This window comes from Cryptotermes secundus, unplaced genomic scaffold (genome assembly GCF_002891405.2).
Source record: "Cryptotermes secundus unplaced genomic scaffold, Csec_1.0 scaffold516, whole genome shotgun sequence".
Classification (NCBI taxonomy): Eukaryota; Metazoa; Arthropoda; class Insecta; order Blattodea; family Kalotermitidae; genus Cryptotermes; species Cryptotermes secundus.
The window spans coordinates 572548-588639 of NW_019745084.1; the positions used below are offsets into that span (position 1 = coordinate 572548).

Here is a 16092-nt window from a genome sequence, read left to right on the forward strand (position 1 = left end):
AAGATATTAAGTTAGACATGATCCGCTCTGTAAAGCCTGTAGTGACAGAGGACATGTATATAGTGCAAAAGGAAGAATTTTCAATAACACGCTCTATGTGCGATATGCACACTTGACGGAAGGCCAAGCATATTTATAAGAGACAAACATCTCGTCAGAGAGGATGTTACACAAGGACTATTACCGCAAGGGTTCAGTTGAAAAAATACTGGTCGTGGGTCTCGAGGGTCTTGACTCCAAAATTAATTAATTGGATACTCTGCCAGTCATAAAGTAACTTTGACTTTGAGTTGTGGTTGAGTCAGTTGAGAGTTACAGTTGTGAGAAGTGAGAAGCTGGAAGCTGAGGCCAGCGTGCGCTTGTGTGTGAGTGAGGGAGAGCTAGTGCTTGCTTACTGNCGTTGTGAGAAGTGAGAAGCTGGAAGCTGAGGCCAGGGATTTTCACTGAGCTTATCTGCGTGCGCTTGTGTGTGAGTGAGGGAGAGCTAGTGCTTGCTTACTGCAGATATTAAGTCGAGTCACCATCAAAACATGCCTGGATAAAATTCCGCATTGCCTGCTCCCGGTTACATGAATAGGATTCCGTGTTTCGTATTGTCACGTGTATGAGTGATTATAGACGGGTTTTGGATAGGTAATTGGATTTATTGAACACTTTAACACACACAACTCGTAACTACAGTTTACAAAAAACAGTCACACACAGACTAGTGTTCTCAGTCTGTGTTACAGTCTCCACTGCCGTTGCTTGGTAACAGCTCCAGCGGCGGACGTTCCCCTTACTCTGGGTTTCCGAACTAACCCCGTGTCTCAGCTACCAGATTCTACTAACAACAGCCCTCTAAGTCACTCACCAAGTCTATACTCTCCACATCACTGACTGTCACTGATTATCTCGATTGTAACACCCCGGCACGGACCGCACAGAAAACATTCCTCTGTACCTGCCTAGAAACGGGCATTTCATAGTCTCTTATTTTGCGGTCGTTGCCCAGCAACGCGATTGCATGCCACAGTAATATCCTGCCCCAGCTGGTGTCCTGTTGACAGTCGAACGCCGAACAGGCTTGTCATCAGGCCTGTGAAATCACTACAGCCCTGCTTTCTTGCGCATCACGTATTCCTTCGATTTTTCAGCGACGCTGTTGATGCAGTTCTCAGGCGGAAAATGTTTGCATTGGTGTGTGTAAGTGCTGACGTTAATGCAACGTTACACAGCGTCACACTTGTGTTTGTGCTGTCACGTGTTTATGTATTTTTGGGGAAATTGATGGCGTCTTCATGGCAGAGCTGACAATTTGAGTGCACCTTTTGTCAGTGTCAACTCTGAAGTCAAATGGTTGGAGGCAGATAACGAAAAATAGAATTTTAACATCATCGTGCCGTGCCCTGCTGGGTATACGTGACGTCACAGCAGAGAACCAAGAAATGCATACGACATTTTTATTTGAGAACTTCACTAGTATAACTCGCAACGAGAAGTCTCATTATTCGCTGTCTGGCTATTAATTTCCCTCCTTTTTCCGTATTCCTTTACACCCCTACACAGGGTAAGGGTCTGTCTGTCAGTCGGGCCTTTGGACGCGTTGTCCCTCCACGAGAGGGCACCAGTTTCTGTGTGTTTTAAGAATATGTCGCACATGTTAATTCTGCGGAGAGCATTTACTGGATAAAACACTGTCAACATGTCACGCAGTAGATGGTTAAACAAAGTCGTGTATACTGATATATACTGAAAATACTGTCCCGTGGTAAATGACTGTAAACAGTGTTTGGATTGGTAGTCGGGTTTATTGAACACTTAAACAATTCGTAACTGTGCACCAAATTTTGACCAAGGATTTGGGCAAACGGAAGGTCTGTGCGCGGTTTGTACCGCACGCGCTGTCAGACGATGAAAAACATGCCAGAGTGGAACACTGCAAGAAACATGTTACGATCGGCCCAAAGTGATACAAAATTTACAAAATCGATTGTTACTGGTGACGAGACATGGTGTTTTCAATATAAGCCTCTCACAAAGCGGCAGAGTGCAGCGTGCAGTGGCCAGAAAAGGGATCACAGTCCTTGATCATCCTCCGTATTCGCCAGATTTGGCTCCAGCAGATTTCTGGTTGTTCCAAAAGTTAAGTTGGCGATGAAAGACCGTCACGACACCATCCAGGACATCCAAAGGGAATATACCGCAGTTTTAAATGCCATTCCACAAAAGGAGTATAGTGACTGTTTTCGAAAACTTTTCATGTATCGATTCAGAATGATTTTGAATGAAAGAGTGAAATTTTGAAAATAATTCGCGTCTTGTATTTTTAATGAACACAGTCCTAACAGTACCTGCACACACTGTGTGTGCACAAAAGATTATGTGGACATCTGAAGTCGGATCACGCTTTTCTGTCTGTACCAGGAGTCGGAATCCGGTGGCCCGCCAACCGTATGTGGCCGGCGGTTCTTTTTTCTTTCTTTGTGGGACCCGTCTGCGAATTTTGATAAACCGTAAATTAAGATGATGGACAAGGAATGGTGGTATCGTTTGCCATACCAGCGCTGATCTTTCATGCTATCTTGAAATGAGACGGAAGGCTTTAATTATGTTTGTTGTATGCCGGTCAGTCATCACGCTCGTTCGTGGCACGTGTTTCTGTTTCACGATCTGTCTCGGTAGTTCCCCGCGCGTCATGAAGTCGCAACTACCCCTCCTCAGTGCACACTGCACCACGTTGATGGAAAATGAAGTGTCAGCCAGTCCTGTTGTTTGTCACTTAGTCGCTTGGTTTTTTTCTCATGCCCCAGTGCCACTTGACCCACCACAAATCCAACATGACCTAACCCGAGCCGACGCGGAGGGAAGACGGCGACTAACCACCTAAGCTTTGGCGCGGCCCTCTGTTGCTTGTGCAATGAGAATTGGTATGGGATACGGAAGTGCTCGGAAGAAACCTTCCCCGGTACCATGTTGTCCACCGCAAATCCCACATGACCTGACCTGGGCTCGAACCCGGGCCGACGCGGAGGGAAGCCGGCGGCTAACCGTCTGAGCTGTGACTACAACTTTAGGCCAGGCCTGTTACTCGGATTTGCACGTATTGAATTCAGTTACATATTCAGTCAGCCCGTTGTTTAGTTAGTTATTCATTTATTAGATACAAATTTATTTGGTTAACTGGCAGTCGAAACTGTCGGCACTCTTAGTAGTTCATTTATTCGTTTGGATAATTAGCGAATCACTTAATTAGTTGGCGGGTTCTGTTAAAACTGCGTGGTAAATTCTCGCAAGTTTCGTTGTATGTGAGAGAGTATCGGGCAGTTGAAGCTTGGAGCGTAACTTTCAGGTTCGTAATTTGAATAAGCGTAAGGCCGTGTGTTGATCACGTGCCCTCTGTGTTCCTGTGTGGGGAGCTGGCACCCACACGACAGAGTGAGGGTGAGTTTGGAGGTACGAGTACGTAGTTTCCAGAGCGCAGTATCCTCGTGCCCCTCGAAGCAGACAGGACAAGAGACCACATCGGGGATTGTGCTGATAGGTAGAAAGTTCGGTAATATGAAATTGCAGCATCCTCTTGCGCTGTGTAGATCTGACTTTGCGTTCCAACATCGGTTAATATTCTCTCGTTTTCTCTTTACTGTCTGTACATGTTTCGGCCTAACCGGCCATCATCAGGTGTACAGACTGTTGTGATGGAGGACTGCTGCTCACTGTAATGCTGTTCTGCTAAGGAAAGCCGTACTTACTTTTGAAGCTGAGCCCTTCTTGAGGAGAAGCAAAATCTGCAGCTACTCAAGAATTTCCCAGCATTTTATGGAGCCCGAAGGTTCTTTACCGTGTTCACAAGAACCATCCACTGGTCCCTATCCTGAGCCAGATCAATCCAATCCATACCATCCCCTCCTATCTCTCTAAGCTACCAGTGTCTGCACGTTCCCAGTTCTATCAATAAGCTACCAGTGTCTGCACATTCCCGGTTCTGTCAGTAAGCTACCAGTGTCTGCACATTCCCAGTTCTGTCAATAAGCTACCAGTGTCTGCACATTCCCAGTTCTGTCAATAAGCTACCAGTGTCTGCACATTCCCAGTTCTGTCAATAAGCTACCAGTGTCTGCACATTCCCAGTTCTGTCAATAAGCTACCAGTGTCTGCACATTCCCAGTTCTGTCAATAAGCTACCAGTGTCTGCACATTCCCAGTTCTGTCAATAAGCTACCAGTGTCTGCACATTCCCAGTTCTGTCAATAAGCTACCAGTGTCTGCACATTCCCAGTTCTGTCAATAAGCTACCAGTGTCTGCACATTCCCAGTTCTGTCAATAAGCTACCAGTGTCTGCACATTCCCAGTTCTGTCAATAAGCTACCAGTGTCTGCACATTCCCAGTTCTGTCAATAAGCTACCAGTGTCTGCACATTCCCAGTTCTGTCAATAAGCTACCAGTGTCTGCACATTCCCAGTTCTGTCAATAAGCTACCAGTGTCTGCACATTCCCAGTTCTGTCAATAAGCTACCAGTGTCTGCACATTCCCAGTTCTGTCAATAAGCTACCAGTGTCTGCACATTCCCAGTTCTGTCAATAAGCTACCAGTGTCTGCACATTCCCAGTTCTGTCAATAAGCTACCAGTGTCTGCACATTCCCAGTTCTGTCAATAAGCTACCAGTGTCTGCACATTCCCAGTTCTGTCAATAAGCTACCAGTGTCTGCACATTCCCGGTTCTGTCAGTAAGCTACCAGTGTCTGCACATTCCCAGTTCTGTCAATAAGCTACCAGTGTCTGCACATTCCCAGTTCTGTCAATAAGCTACCAGTGTCTGCATAGTCACAATTCTGTTAATGAGCTACCAGTGTCTGCACATTTGTTCTTCACTAGTGTATTCTGGCAACGGATTTTATAACACTCACTAATGATGCAGCACACACAAATTTTTCTTTTCATAGTCGCACTCTGCAACTAAGTATTTTCTTCACAGCCGGACTTTCATCTTTCAACTGAACTTCTCAGTTACCAGTGTCTGCACATTCCCAGTTCTGTTAGTAAGCTACCAGTGTCTGCACATTCCCGGGTCTGTCAGTAAGCTACCAGTGTCTGCACATTCCTAGTTCTGTCAGTAAGCTACCAGTGTCTGCACATTCCCAGTTCTGTCAATAAGCTACCAGTGTCTGCATAGTCACAATTCTGTTAATGAGCTACCAGTGTCTGCACATTTGTTCTTCACTAGTGTATTCTGGCAACGGATTTTATAACACTCACTAATGATGCAGCACACACAAATTTTTCTTTTCATAGTCGCACTCTACAACTAAGTATTTTCTTCACAGCCGGACTTTCATCTTTCAACTGAACTTCTCAGTTCCCTTGCAGAGCTCAACTGAACTGGTTGCTCCATTTCTCTTCTTTATAACCACATTGCAAGGACCGGATAGAACAACACCTTTTTCAACAATACCTCTATTGTTGTGGGGGTGTGTCTACAACGCCGTAGCATAGAAACGGCAATTCTTTTAATGTTGAGTGCGTGTTCATTTCCGCGGGAACGTGTTTACCGAGCCGTTGCTCAGAAACGATCATTGTACGTACATTCGCCTATCTGGCAGCCATTGCATTGCAACGGCTGTACACGCTGCTGTATCAGATAAGCCGCAGAGAGTGAACGGCGCCAAACACAACATTCTCATAAGGAATCGGCAACGGACCCTGATTTTGACGGCGTGGAAGTTTCTGGCTCCATCACAAGAGTTGCTTTATCAGTATCTTCGTTTTCTAAAATGTCTGCCTTGCCTCCATCGGCAGTTTCGTCCCTAATCTTGCTCTTTCTCCGTCTCCCAGCATTTATTTTTACCTGGGAAGTGACACCTTGTCGTCTGGTAGAACGTTATAAACGGTTTGAAAAATAGAATTCCTCCATCTGTAGAACTAAAGATGAAGACATTAAATTCCTCCGAAACGTCGATACCTTTCTGCGAGACTGCACGCCGTCACGTCTCATGAGACAGGAATCCTCAAATCCATTTCCGTGAGACTCTCAAATCTGTCATTTCTTTTTCTGGTAGTTAATAACTCAGAATTTTCTATGAGACATGAATATCTTCGGCATTTTTCTTATCTCAAACTCTTATCTGTATAAATTATTAATTTCTGTCTAATACCCGCAGTCTTATTTTAATCTCGTTGTGTAACGGTTACCAATGTTTTGAGTAGCTTTGCATCTGATATCGATCACCAAATTTATGATCCATATCAGGGTAAGTTGTGTAGCCGTAGAAGTTCTAATTCAAAACATTCTACCTTTACAAAAGTTACTGTCTCGGACAGCAGGTGGCATCTGTTGACATTTTATCCTACTACATATTCACGAAACTTTTCGGACACAATGTGACATCTGTTGACATTTTATCCTGCTACGTATTGAAGAAACTTTTGGAGAGTGTTTCCCCTACATTTGAAGTTTCTTTCCTAGTCTTTACGTATGTATTTTAACCGTGGTAGAAGTCCAGTTGTGACAACGAGAAGTAGCGGCTTGGCACTTCAGGAAAAGAAGCTGGCAGCTGCTTTTCAAAGGGCAAAGTGTAACAGAACCAGAGAGAGGGAGACACTTGCGGTTTCAGATGACGATGCTGTCTGCTAGCATGCGCTGTACCATTTCCATGGCGATTATTATCGAAGTGTTATTACTTTCTGATGATCATGATGACAGGACGGAAACTGGAAACTGGGGGGGGGGGAAGATTATAATCCAGTGTATAACAGCTGCCTGTTTTGAAGCACGAAATGTCCATGGAGTTTCGTGTACAATGTTGATGTGGTTGCAACAAGAAGATACACCTAGCCACGGAACTGAACTCTGACCTCCCAGAATTAGCTTCTTCGTTTATATTTTACTGTCCTAGTAAAGCAAAGCTGTGCCTTCGTTTTGCCTTCGTGTTCACAAGTTCTGGAACTTACGCTCTGGTGGTATATACGTATATACGCTCTCAAATTTCTGAACAAACTGGTCTCTGTATGTTGCAGCCCGCCACGTCTGTTGTCACGTCGCTAACTGCCCGTACTCTGCCTTGTGAGGTTTCAGTTCAGGAAGCTTCCCTGGCGGCCTCTAGGATATAGCAGGACGCACACTACACGTATTTGGCAGGCCTAGGGTTGTAGTTGTGTAGGCGGCCGCTAGGATATAGCAGGACGCACACTCACGTATTTGACAGGCCTAGTGTTGTAGTTGTGTAGGAGGCCGCTAGGGTATAGCAGGACGCACACTACACGTATTTGACAGGCCTAGTGTTGTAGTTGTGTAGGCGGCCGCTAGGATATAGCAGAACGCACACTAACTACACGTATTTGACATGCCTAGTGTTGTAGTTGTGTAGGTTGCCGCTAGGATATAGCAGGACGCACACTCACGTATTTGACAGGCCTAGTGTTGTAGTTGTGTAGGCGGCCGCTAGGGTATAGCAGAACGCACACTACACGTATTTGACAGGCCTAGGGTTGTAGTTGTGTAGGCGGCCGCTAGGATATAGCAGGACGCACACTACACGTATTTGACAGGCCTAGTGTTTTAGTTGCGTAGGCGGCCGACGGATTTCGATAGATGCCCGCCCCCTCCCCTACGATGAAGAAAGTTGATGCATGTACTAAAGAGACGAAATGATAGTTTGTACCACTGAGAATTGCTCCAATTTCGTGCAGTTTGTAATTGTCAAAATATCCTCGTTGTCATCGTCCGTAAGTATGAGGCTCCCACATTTTGTCACATTTTTGAACACTCTGTATTCGTAAGAAAATTAATGGCAGTCCAGTAGTCTTTCTGTGTTTCTGTGTNTTGCCGCTAGGATATAGCAGGACGCACACTCACGTATTTGACAGGCCTAGTGTTGTAGTTGTGTAGGCGGCCGCTAGGATATAGCAGGACGCACACTACACGTATTTGACAGGCCTAGTGTTTTAGTTGCGTAGGCGGCCGACGGATTTCGATAGATGCCCGCCCCCTCCCCTACGATGAAGAAAGTTGATGCATGTACTAAAGAGACGAAATGATAGTTTGTACCACTGAGAATTGCTCCAATTTCGTGCAGTTTGTAATTGTCAAAATATCCTCGTTGTCATCGTCCGTAAGTATGAGGCTCCCACATTTTGTCACATTTTTGAACACTCTGTATTCGTAAGAAAATTAATGGCAGTCCAGTAGTCTTTCTGTGTTTCTGTGTGTTACGTTGCATCGACATCGATGGCTGTAATAAAATTAAAGTGTACAAATCAGAATTTTGTTTTCTGGAGTTCTCCAAGGGTGGACATTTTTTTCTTGTACTTTTTCCGCTTTGTGGTCTGCAACAGTTCAGGATGAACAGACTGTACAGACCATTGAGAGGAGCCTTTACGTTAAATGTTCTGCGCTCCATTTCAGTTTTACATCGCTCAACTTTACACAACCCGTGGCCTGTCACTTGGGCAGTCAGGCAGCCAGGCACTTTGAAACATCGAATTTCGAATAATTTCGTTTGATGTTCTGCAGCTTAATGGCTCTCGCCGGAAATTGTGCACATCGGTCAGCAACTCCGTGTGTGTTCAGGCGACGAGCATTAAGGTCCACCGCCATAATTGAACACACAGATCACACGTACATGCGTCTGTGTGGGTGGTTTGGTGTTATATACTGTCTTGAGACTTCAAACTTCGGGAAGTGTCAACAGAGTGCAGTGGATTTGGTCGAATCATTTGTGACGCATATGTCCATTGCTAGGCAACGGTTTGGTAAACACATTCCAGAAGTTACGCTCTCAACAGTAGGACATCTATTGCTGAGTAATGAACCAAACACATATTCTTGGCAAAAGAAGACGGTGTTTTCCATGGGGCCCGTGTGAAGGCCGGGTCGAATACCTCCACCATGACCCTGCGAGTCGTAGGAGGCGACGAAAATGTCTCAAATCTAAGACAGTAAGATATGGTCGCGAGTACCAAGGGAATCGGATCTGAGAAAGACTGCGCGGGAAGGGGCCAGCAGCATATACAAAAGATAGACTCGTCCTCTCATCAGAGAGGGCGCCCCACAGAAACAAGATCGTAACTGTCTGACAGTAATAAATATCTGGTCATGAGCTCCAGGTGAGGCTCGGTACCAAGACTTACTGACTGTCTGTCCGTCAGTCGCAGTGTGACTTGGACTTGGACCTGAAGGAGTACGAGGGAGTACAGTGGAATAGTTCTACCCAGTCTAATTCAGCTGTCCATTGAAAGTCAGCCTGTGAAGATAAGACTTAGCATGAGTCTTATAAATCCGTTGCCAGAATAAGACTAGTGAAGATTTGGAACCCTAATGCGTGTGCAGAGGTGAACTGGGAAGTGTGTAGAATAGCGAGAGCGCTGTATTGTCTGTAGTTCCGAGTTGTGTGAATGAATCCAATCCAAAACCCGTGCTGTAAGTCACGTGACAATATTGAATTTAGCTACACGGCAGCAGGCACCGCGATAACGGCCAGCACAGTGGCACTTGGACACCCTTGTTAGCTGGCCGCAGTATTTTTCGTCAAGCGTAGTTATGCACATAATCGAATGTATGTTTTGTTAATTCCGGGTTTACCGGTTTGCTCCGTTAATTCACTTACTGTAGCCTGTAGCTATATGTCAGGAGGGGTTCTGGAAAGGGTGGGAACGTGTTACGATCCGAGCAAATCCAGCTTCTAGCTCCTTTCGTTTATGTTTAGGGTTTCCTTCCTCCAGAAATATAATTTCGAGTAGCCTCAGGTGGGAATGGAAAGAGTTCTGCTATGTTCAGGCCGTTACATATTCTGACTTGTGTTCAGGAGGTACCAAGATTAAATCCCGGTTCGTATACCGGTTATCCTGACGTATGTTTCTCGTCGTTTTCCTCGGGCCTGCAGTAAGATGTCTTCCTTATGCTTGTTTTCCAAATAGTCACCGTTACCCATTACTCGACGCTAAGTGGTGGCGTGTTTCCTACAGCTCATGGCTACTGGATAGGCGTCCCGGGTTTGAATCTCAGTCAGATGTTCGGAAATATTATTTGTCCAACGAGCATAGCGGCTTGTGTGGGGATCGTACCAACCCACACTCATGCATGGCTTAATATCTCCCTCTGCTTCCTTTTCTCTCTGCCCAGTGATTATATTGTCACATGTTGCAGTGAATATAGACGGGGTTTCGATTGGTAAATAGATTTATTGACTTATACAGACGACTCGGAATTACAAGCGTTTACAGCGCCACCGTTAATCTCCACAATTCACAAATCACAAAAGCACCCGCTAAGCCGTTTTCCGCCTGCCTTCTCTTCACCAGCCGTTCCCAGGCATCGGCTTCTTACAGTGGGGATTCTTCAGCTTCACCCGCTCAGTTCCTCTGTTCACAGCCTCCCATACAGAACTGAACCCTCAACTGACTTTGTCCCTTGCTTATAACATCTCGGCACGAACCGCATACAGAACACCCTATTTCCATTGTTGTAGTTCGACTGTTGAATTATTAAGAATCCTCTGATTAGTAACGGGAACGTGTTTGCCGAGCCGTTGCCCAGAAACGGTAGCTGTGTACAGAGTCGCCGCTTAGCAACGGGTCTGTACGCCACAGTGTTGATATTCTGAAACTGTGTGGTACTTATTGAACCATTGAACTAAGTGTTAGCGCGAACTGTACGTTTCGGTTGTCATCGGCTGCGCCTGTGCTGTTATGCAAGTTGCTACACTGTACGCTCAAGGCGCTTGTCACTGGAATTACAATTCTTTCATTTGAAGGGGCCAGTTGTGGCCTAAATGTAAATGTAATTCTNAACAGTAGGACATCTATTGCTGAGTAATGAACCAAACACATATTCTTGGCAAAAGAAGACGGTGTTTTCCATGGGGCCCGTGTGAAGGCCGGGTCGAATACCTCCACCATGACCCTGCGAGTCGTAGGAGGCGACGAAAATGTCTCAAATCTAAGACAGTAAGATATGGTCGCGAGTACCAAGGGAATCGGATCTGAGAAAGACTGCGCTGGAAGGGGCCAGCAGCATATACAGAAGATAGACCCGTCCTCTCATCAGAGAGGGCACCCCACAGAAACAAGACCGTAACTGTCTGACAGTAATAAATATCTGGTCATGAACTCCAGATGAGGCTCGGAACCAAGACTTACTGACTGTCTGTCAGTCAGTCGCAGTGTGACTTGAACTTGGACCTGAAGGAGTACGAGGGAGTACAGTGGAGTAGTTCTGCCCAGTTTAGTTCAGCTGTCCATTGAAAGTCAGCCTGTGAAGATAAGATTTAGTATGAGCCTTATAAGTCCGTTGCCAGGATAAGACTAGTGAAGATTGGTAATCCTAGTGCGTGTGCAACGGTGAACTGGGAAGTGTGTAGAATAGCGAGGGTGCTGTATTGTCTGTAGTTCCGAGTTGTGTGAATGAATCCAATCATCCAATCCAAAACCCGTACTGTAAGTCACATGACAATATTGAATTTAGCTACACGGCAGCAGGCACCGCGATAACGGCCAGCACAGTGGCACTTGGACACCCTTGTTAGCTGGCCGCAGTATTTTTCGTCAAGCGTAGTTATGCACATAATCGAATGTATGTTTTGTTAATTCCGGGTTTACCGGTTTGCTCCGTTAATTCACTTACTGTAGCCTGTAGCTATATGTCAGGAGGGGTTCTGGAAAGGGTGGGAACGTGTTACGATCCGAGCAAATCCAGCTTCTAGCTCCTTTCGTTTATGTTTAGGGTTTCCTTCCTCCAGAAATATAATTTCGAGTAGCCTCAGGTGGGAATGGAAAGAGTTCTGCTATGTTCAGGCCGTTACATATTCTGACTTGTGTTCAGGAGGTATCAAGCTTAAATCCCGGTTCGTATACCGGTTATCCTGACGTATGTTTCTCGTCGTTCTCCTCGGGCCTGCAGTAAGATGTCTTCCTTATGCTTGTTTTCCAAATAGTCACCGTTACCCATTACTCGACGCTAAGTGGTGGCGTGTTTCCTACAGCTCATGGCTACTGGATAGGCGTCCCGGGTTTGAATCTCAGTCAGATGTTCGGAAATGTTATTTGTCCAACGAGCATAGCGGCTTGTGTGGGGATCGTACCAACCCACACTCATGCATGGCTTAATATCTCCCTCTGCTTCCTTTTCTCTCTGCCCAGTGATTATATTGTCACATGTTGCAGTGAATATAGACGGGGTTTCGATTGGTAAATAGATTTATTGACCACTTATACAGACGACTCGGAATTACAAGCGTTTACAGCGCCACCGTTAATCTCCACAATTCACAAATCACAAAAGCACCCGCTAAGCCGTTTTCCGCCTGCCTTCTCTTCACCAGCCGTTCCCAGGCAACGGCTTCTAACAGTGGGGATTCTTCAGCTTCACCCGCTCAGTTCCTCTGTTCACAGCCTCCCATACAGAACTGAACCCTCAACTGACTTTGTCCCTTGCTTATAACATCTCGGCACGAACCGCATACAGAACACCCTATTTCCATTGTTGTAGTTCGACTGTTGAATTATTAAGAATCCTCTGATTAGTAACGGGAACGTGTTTGCCGAGCCGTTGCCCAGAAACGGTAGCTGTGTACAGAGTCGCCGCTTAGCAACGGGTCTGTACGCCACAGTGTTGATATTCTGAAACTGTGTGGTACTTATTGAACCATTGAACTAAGTGTTAGCGCGTACTGTACGTTTCGGTTGTCATCGGCTGCGCCTGTGCTGTTATGCAAGTTGCTACACTGTACGCTCAAGGCGCTTGTCACTGGAATTACAATTCTTTCATTTGAAGGGGCCAGTTGTGGCCTAAATGTAAATGTAATTCTGTAAAGTGAAACACCCGGTATATTCACTGGAGAAATGGATACGCACACACTGTTACAGCGAAGACGGAGCCACGTCATTATACACTGGATTTAGTTGGTTAAATTCGTAGTACAGGAAGGTAAAAGTCAAGACCATGTCCTTAAGTAATTAAACATCGTGCCATGAGGAGATGGGGGAGTGGTGGTATAGCTCCACCAGTCTTGACTTCGGCACTGGATGGAGGTGAGTTGCCAGCTTCACCACCCGGCCGCTTTACCCCCCAGGAGACAACTGGATATGCGGTTGAGTGGGAAGAATCTCTTGCCCCTGCCAGGAGTCCCAACTGCAGCCCGTCGCTGTACCGACTGAGCTATCCCGGCTCACAACATCATTATCAACGGAAAAACGGCCATTTTTGAGCCATGAGAATCTTCCGGGTTTGTCTTGAATTAGACCAGCCGGGTTTCACTTAGTAGAATTTCGCAGCAGTAATTGTTTTCTTTGCAGAGGAATGTTATCAGTTTTGCGTCCAACCGACAACCTGGAGGACCAGGTCCGTATACACGGTGTGTCCAGGATCCGTTAGGACTCTTTTTAAATTTTGCCCTGCAATGCCATCTTTTGGCGAGTTGTGGCGTTAAGATTCTTAAAGTTTCAGCTGTGGCTGTCTATAATTTCAAAGCGCAAGCATCTCTGCGTCATGTGTTCTGACCTTGAATGTAACAGTACTGTTCTGAAGCTCGTCGGAAAATGGCGGTTGAACAGAGAGCCAACATCAAATTTTGTTTGAAGTTAGGCCGAACAGACGGAGAAGCGTACGAAATGATGAAAAGTGTGTACGGTAGTGACTTTTCGAGTCGCTCGAACATTTTTCGATGATATGCTGTATTTTGTGACAGCAGGGAGGACACTGAAGACGCTCCACGTGGGAACAAGTCGCACTGAAGAAAATGTGAAAGAAGTGACCGAAATCCTTGCATCAGACAGATGTGTTTCTGCAAGACTCATCGAGGAGCTTTTAGGAATGACAGAAAGTACTGTGCATCAAATTTTGACCGAGGATTTGGGCAAACGGAAGGTCTGTGCGCGGTTTGTACCGCACGCGCTGTCAGGCGATGAAAAACATGCCAGAGTGGAACACTGCAAAGTCATGTTACGGTCGGCCCAAAGTGATACAAAATTTACAAAATCGATTGTTACTGGTGACGAGACATGGTGTTTTCAATATGATCCTCTCACAAAGCGGCAGAGTGCAGCGTGGTTGACCCCAAAGCCGAAACCAAAGAAAGTGCGCATGCAAAAGAGTCGAGTAAAGACACTGCTAACCGTATTCTTCGATTCCAAAGGAATCATTCACAAGGAATTTCTGCCAGAAGGTCAAACAGTGAATTCTGATTATTATCTCGGAGTCCTCAATCCTTTGTGGGCGAGAATTCTTCGAATTCGACCTGAATATCGAGAGTAGGTTCCTTGTCGCTCCTCCACGACAATGCCCCACCCCACAAATCGAAGATCGTGCGCAATTTTTTGGCCAGAAAATGGATCACAGTCCTTGATCATTCTCCGTATTCACCAGATTTGGCTCCAGCAGATTTCTGGTTGTTCCCAGAAGTTAAGTGGCGATGAAAGGAGACCGTCACGACACCATCCAGGACATCCAAAGGGAATGTACAGCAGTTTTAAATGCGATTCCACAAAGGGAGTACAGTGACTGTTTTCGAAAAATTTTCAATCGATTCCAGCTATTGATTAAGAAGGAGACTATTTTGAATCAATAGTGTGAAATTTTGAAAATAATTCACGTCTTGTATTTTTAATGAACACAGTCCTAACAGAACCTGGGCACACTGTGTATACATACCTCAGTGACCCAGTTATACCCCCAGGCACTGGGATCCCTTTTCGTCGCCTTCTACGACTCTCGGGGCTGCGGTGGAGGTAGTCTAACCCGCCTCCACACTGGAGGAGGAGCAGAATCGTAATAAAATCTAAATTTAATTTAGAATTAATTGTAGTTTTTTTCTTTCTTCCTACCCTTAGAATAGTTCGTTGTGTTGCCTTCCTCGGTTCTCGTTTGGTCTCCTGCAGTTGCCTGGTATGTGCTGTAAGGTTACTTCTCTCACTGCACAAGCATGAATACAGAACCAAGTGATACAGATTGCTGTCGTTAAGATATTACAATATCATTATGAGAAGCGTCCCAGCATGTCCGCCATCTTGTGTTCCCGTTTTGCGGAAGCTGTTCACCACAGCCATCTGTATGCATGCTTGTGCAGCTTCCAAAAGTCTGTTTATTGAGCAGAATAATGTTAATTTCTCGTTATCTCAGTCGGTATAGCGGCGGGCTACGAGCTGGACGCCCTGCGTTCGATTCCCGGCGGACCACAATTTTTCGCTTCGCCACAGCGTCCAAACCGGCTTATATCCAAATGGTAGTGGAGGCTCTTTGTCCGGGGTTATCGGCTAGTGCTTGAAGCTAACATCTCAGCTTCACTCACTGTCGTGGAGTTGTGCCTCTGTTACCCCATACGTCTTAATGGCCCGTTACTTATTTAAGAATACACGCAGCTGTTTCTTCATTTATGCGCAGAACTGCATGACAGTGATTAAATCGAGGATGAGATGAGCGAGGAGTGTAGCATGCACTGTGAAACAAGAACTGATCGCCAAGAAGGTTTGTTCGGAATACACCATGGGTAAGAGCATTTGGGAGGTGTAAATAGTGACTCTTGATTTCCTGTTTGATCTGTTGCAGGACACCAGTGGGTGAAGAACAACCTGGGACTCACGCCCAAGTCTGGCTGGTCTATCGACCCTTTCGGACATGGCTCCACCGTACCGTACTTGCTCAAGATGTCAGGCATTTCGGCCACAATCATACAGCGCATCCACTACGCGTGGAAACAGTGGCTGGCCGAGCGACAGATGGGTGACTTCCTGTGGAGACAGAACTGGGATAGCGACGGACACACAGATCTGCTGACGCACAACCAACCCTTCGACATCTACTCAATCAAGCACTCCTGCGGCCCGCACCCTCAGGTCTGCCTCAACTTCGACTTCCGGAAGATACCAGGTACTGCTGCAGTTGTACAGACATCTGAAAGAATGTGTTCCACACAACAAACCAATTCAGTATCACTGTACTAACATTGGCTTTATTTTAGCATCTGGTACATATTTCGATCCTTGTTTGGATCGTCGTCAGGCAGTTCCTTAAGTACGTGTTTGTTAGTTAATTTTCTTAATATGGACCCATATTAGTGTTATCTTAAGAATGTTCTGATTTCTATATCTCGTTGTAACATGTTCGTATTTTTAATATTATA

At 45.7% G+C, this 16092-nt stretch overlaps 1 protein-coding gene across 3 annotated transcripts in view; it reads left to right on the forward strand.

Annotated features, from left to right (window-relative positions):
* Positions 1-16092, forward strand: part of LOC111874893 (alpha-mannosidase 2) — a 393048-nt gene that overhangs the window by 363450 nt on the left and 13506 nt on the right. For all 3 annotated transcript variants that reach the window (XM_023870753.2, XM_023870755.2, XM_023870754.2), the window contains one exon: positions 15519-15839. In XM_023870753.2, the coding sequence (XP_023726521.1) occupies positions 15519-15839 (321 nt within the window). The remainder of the gene's footprint in view (positions 1-15518; positions 15840-16092) is intronic.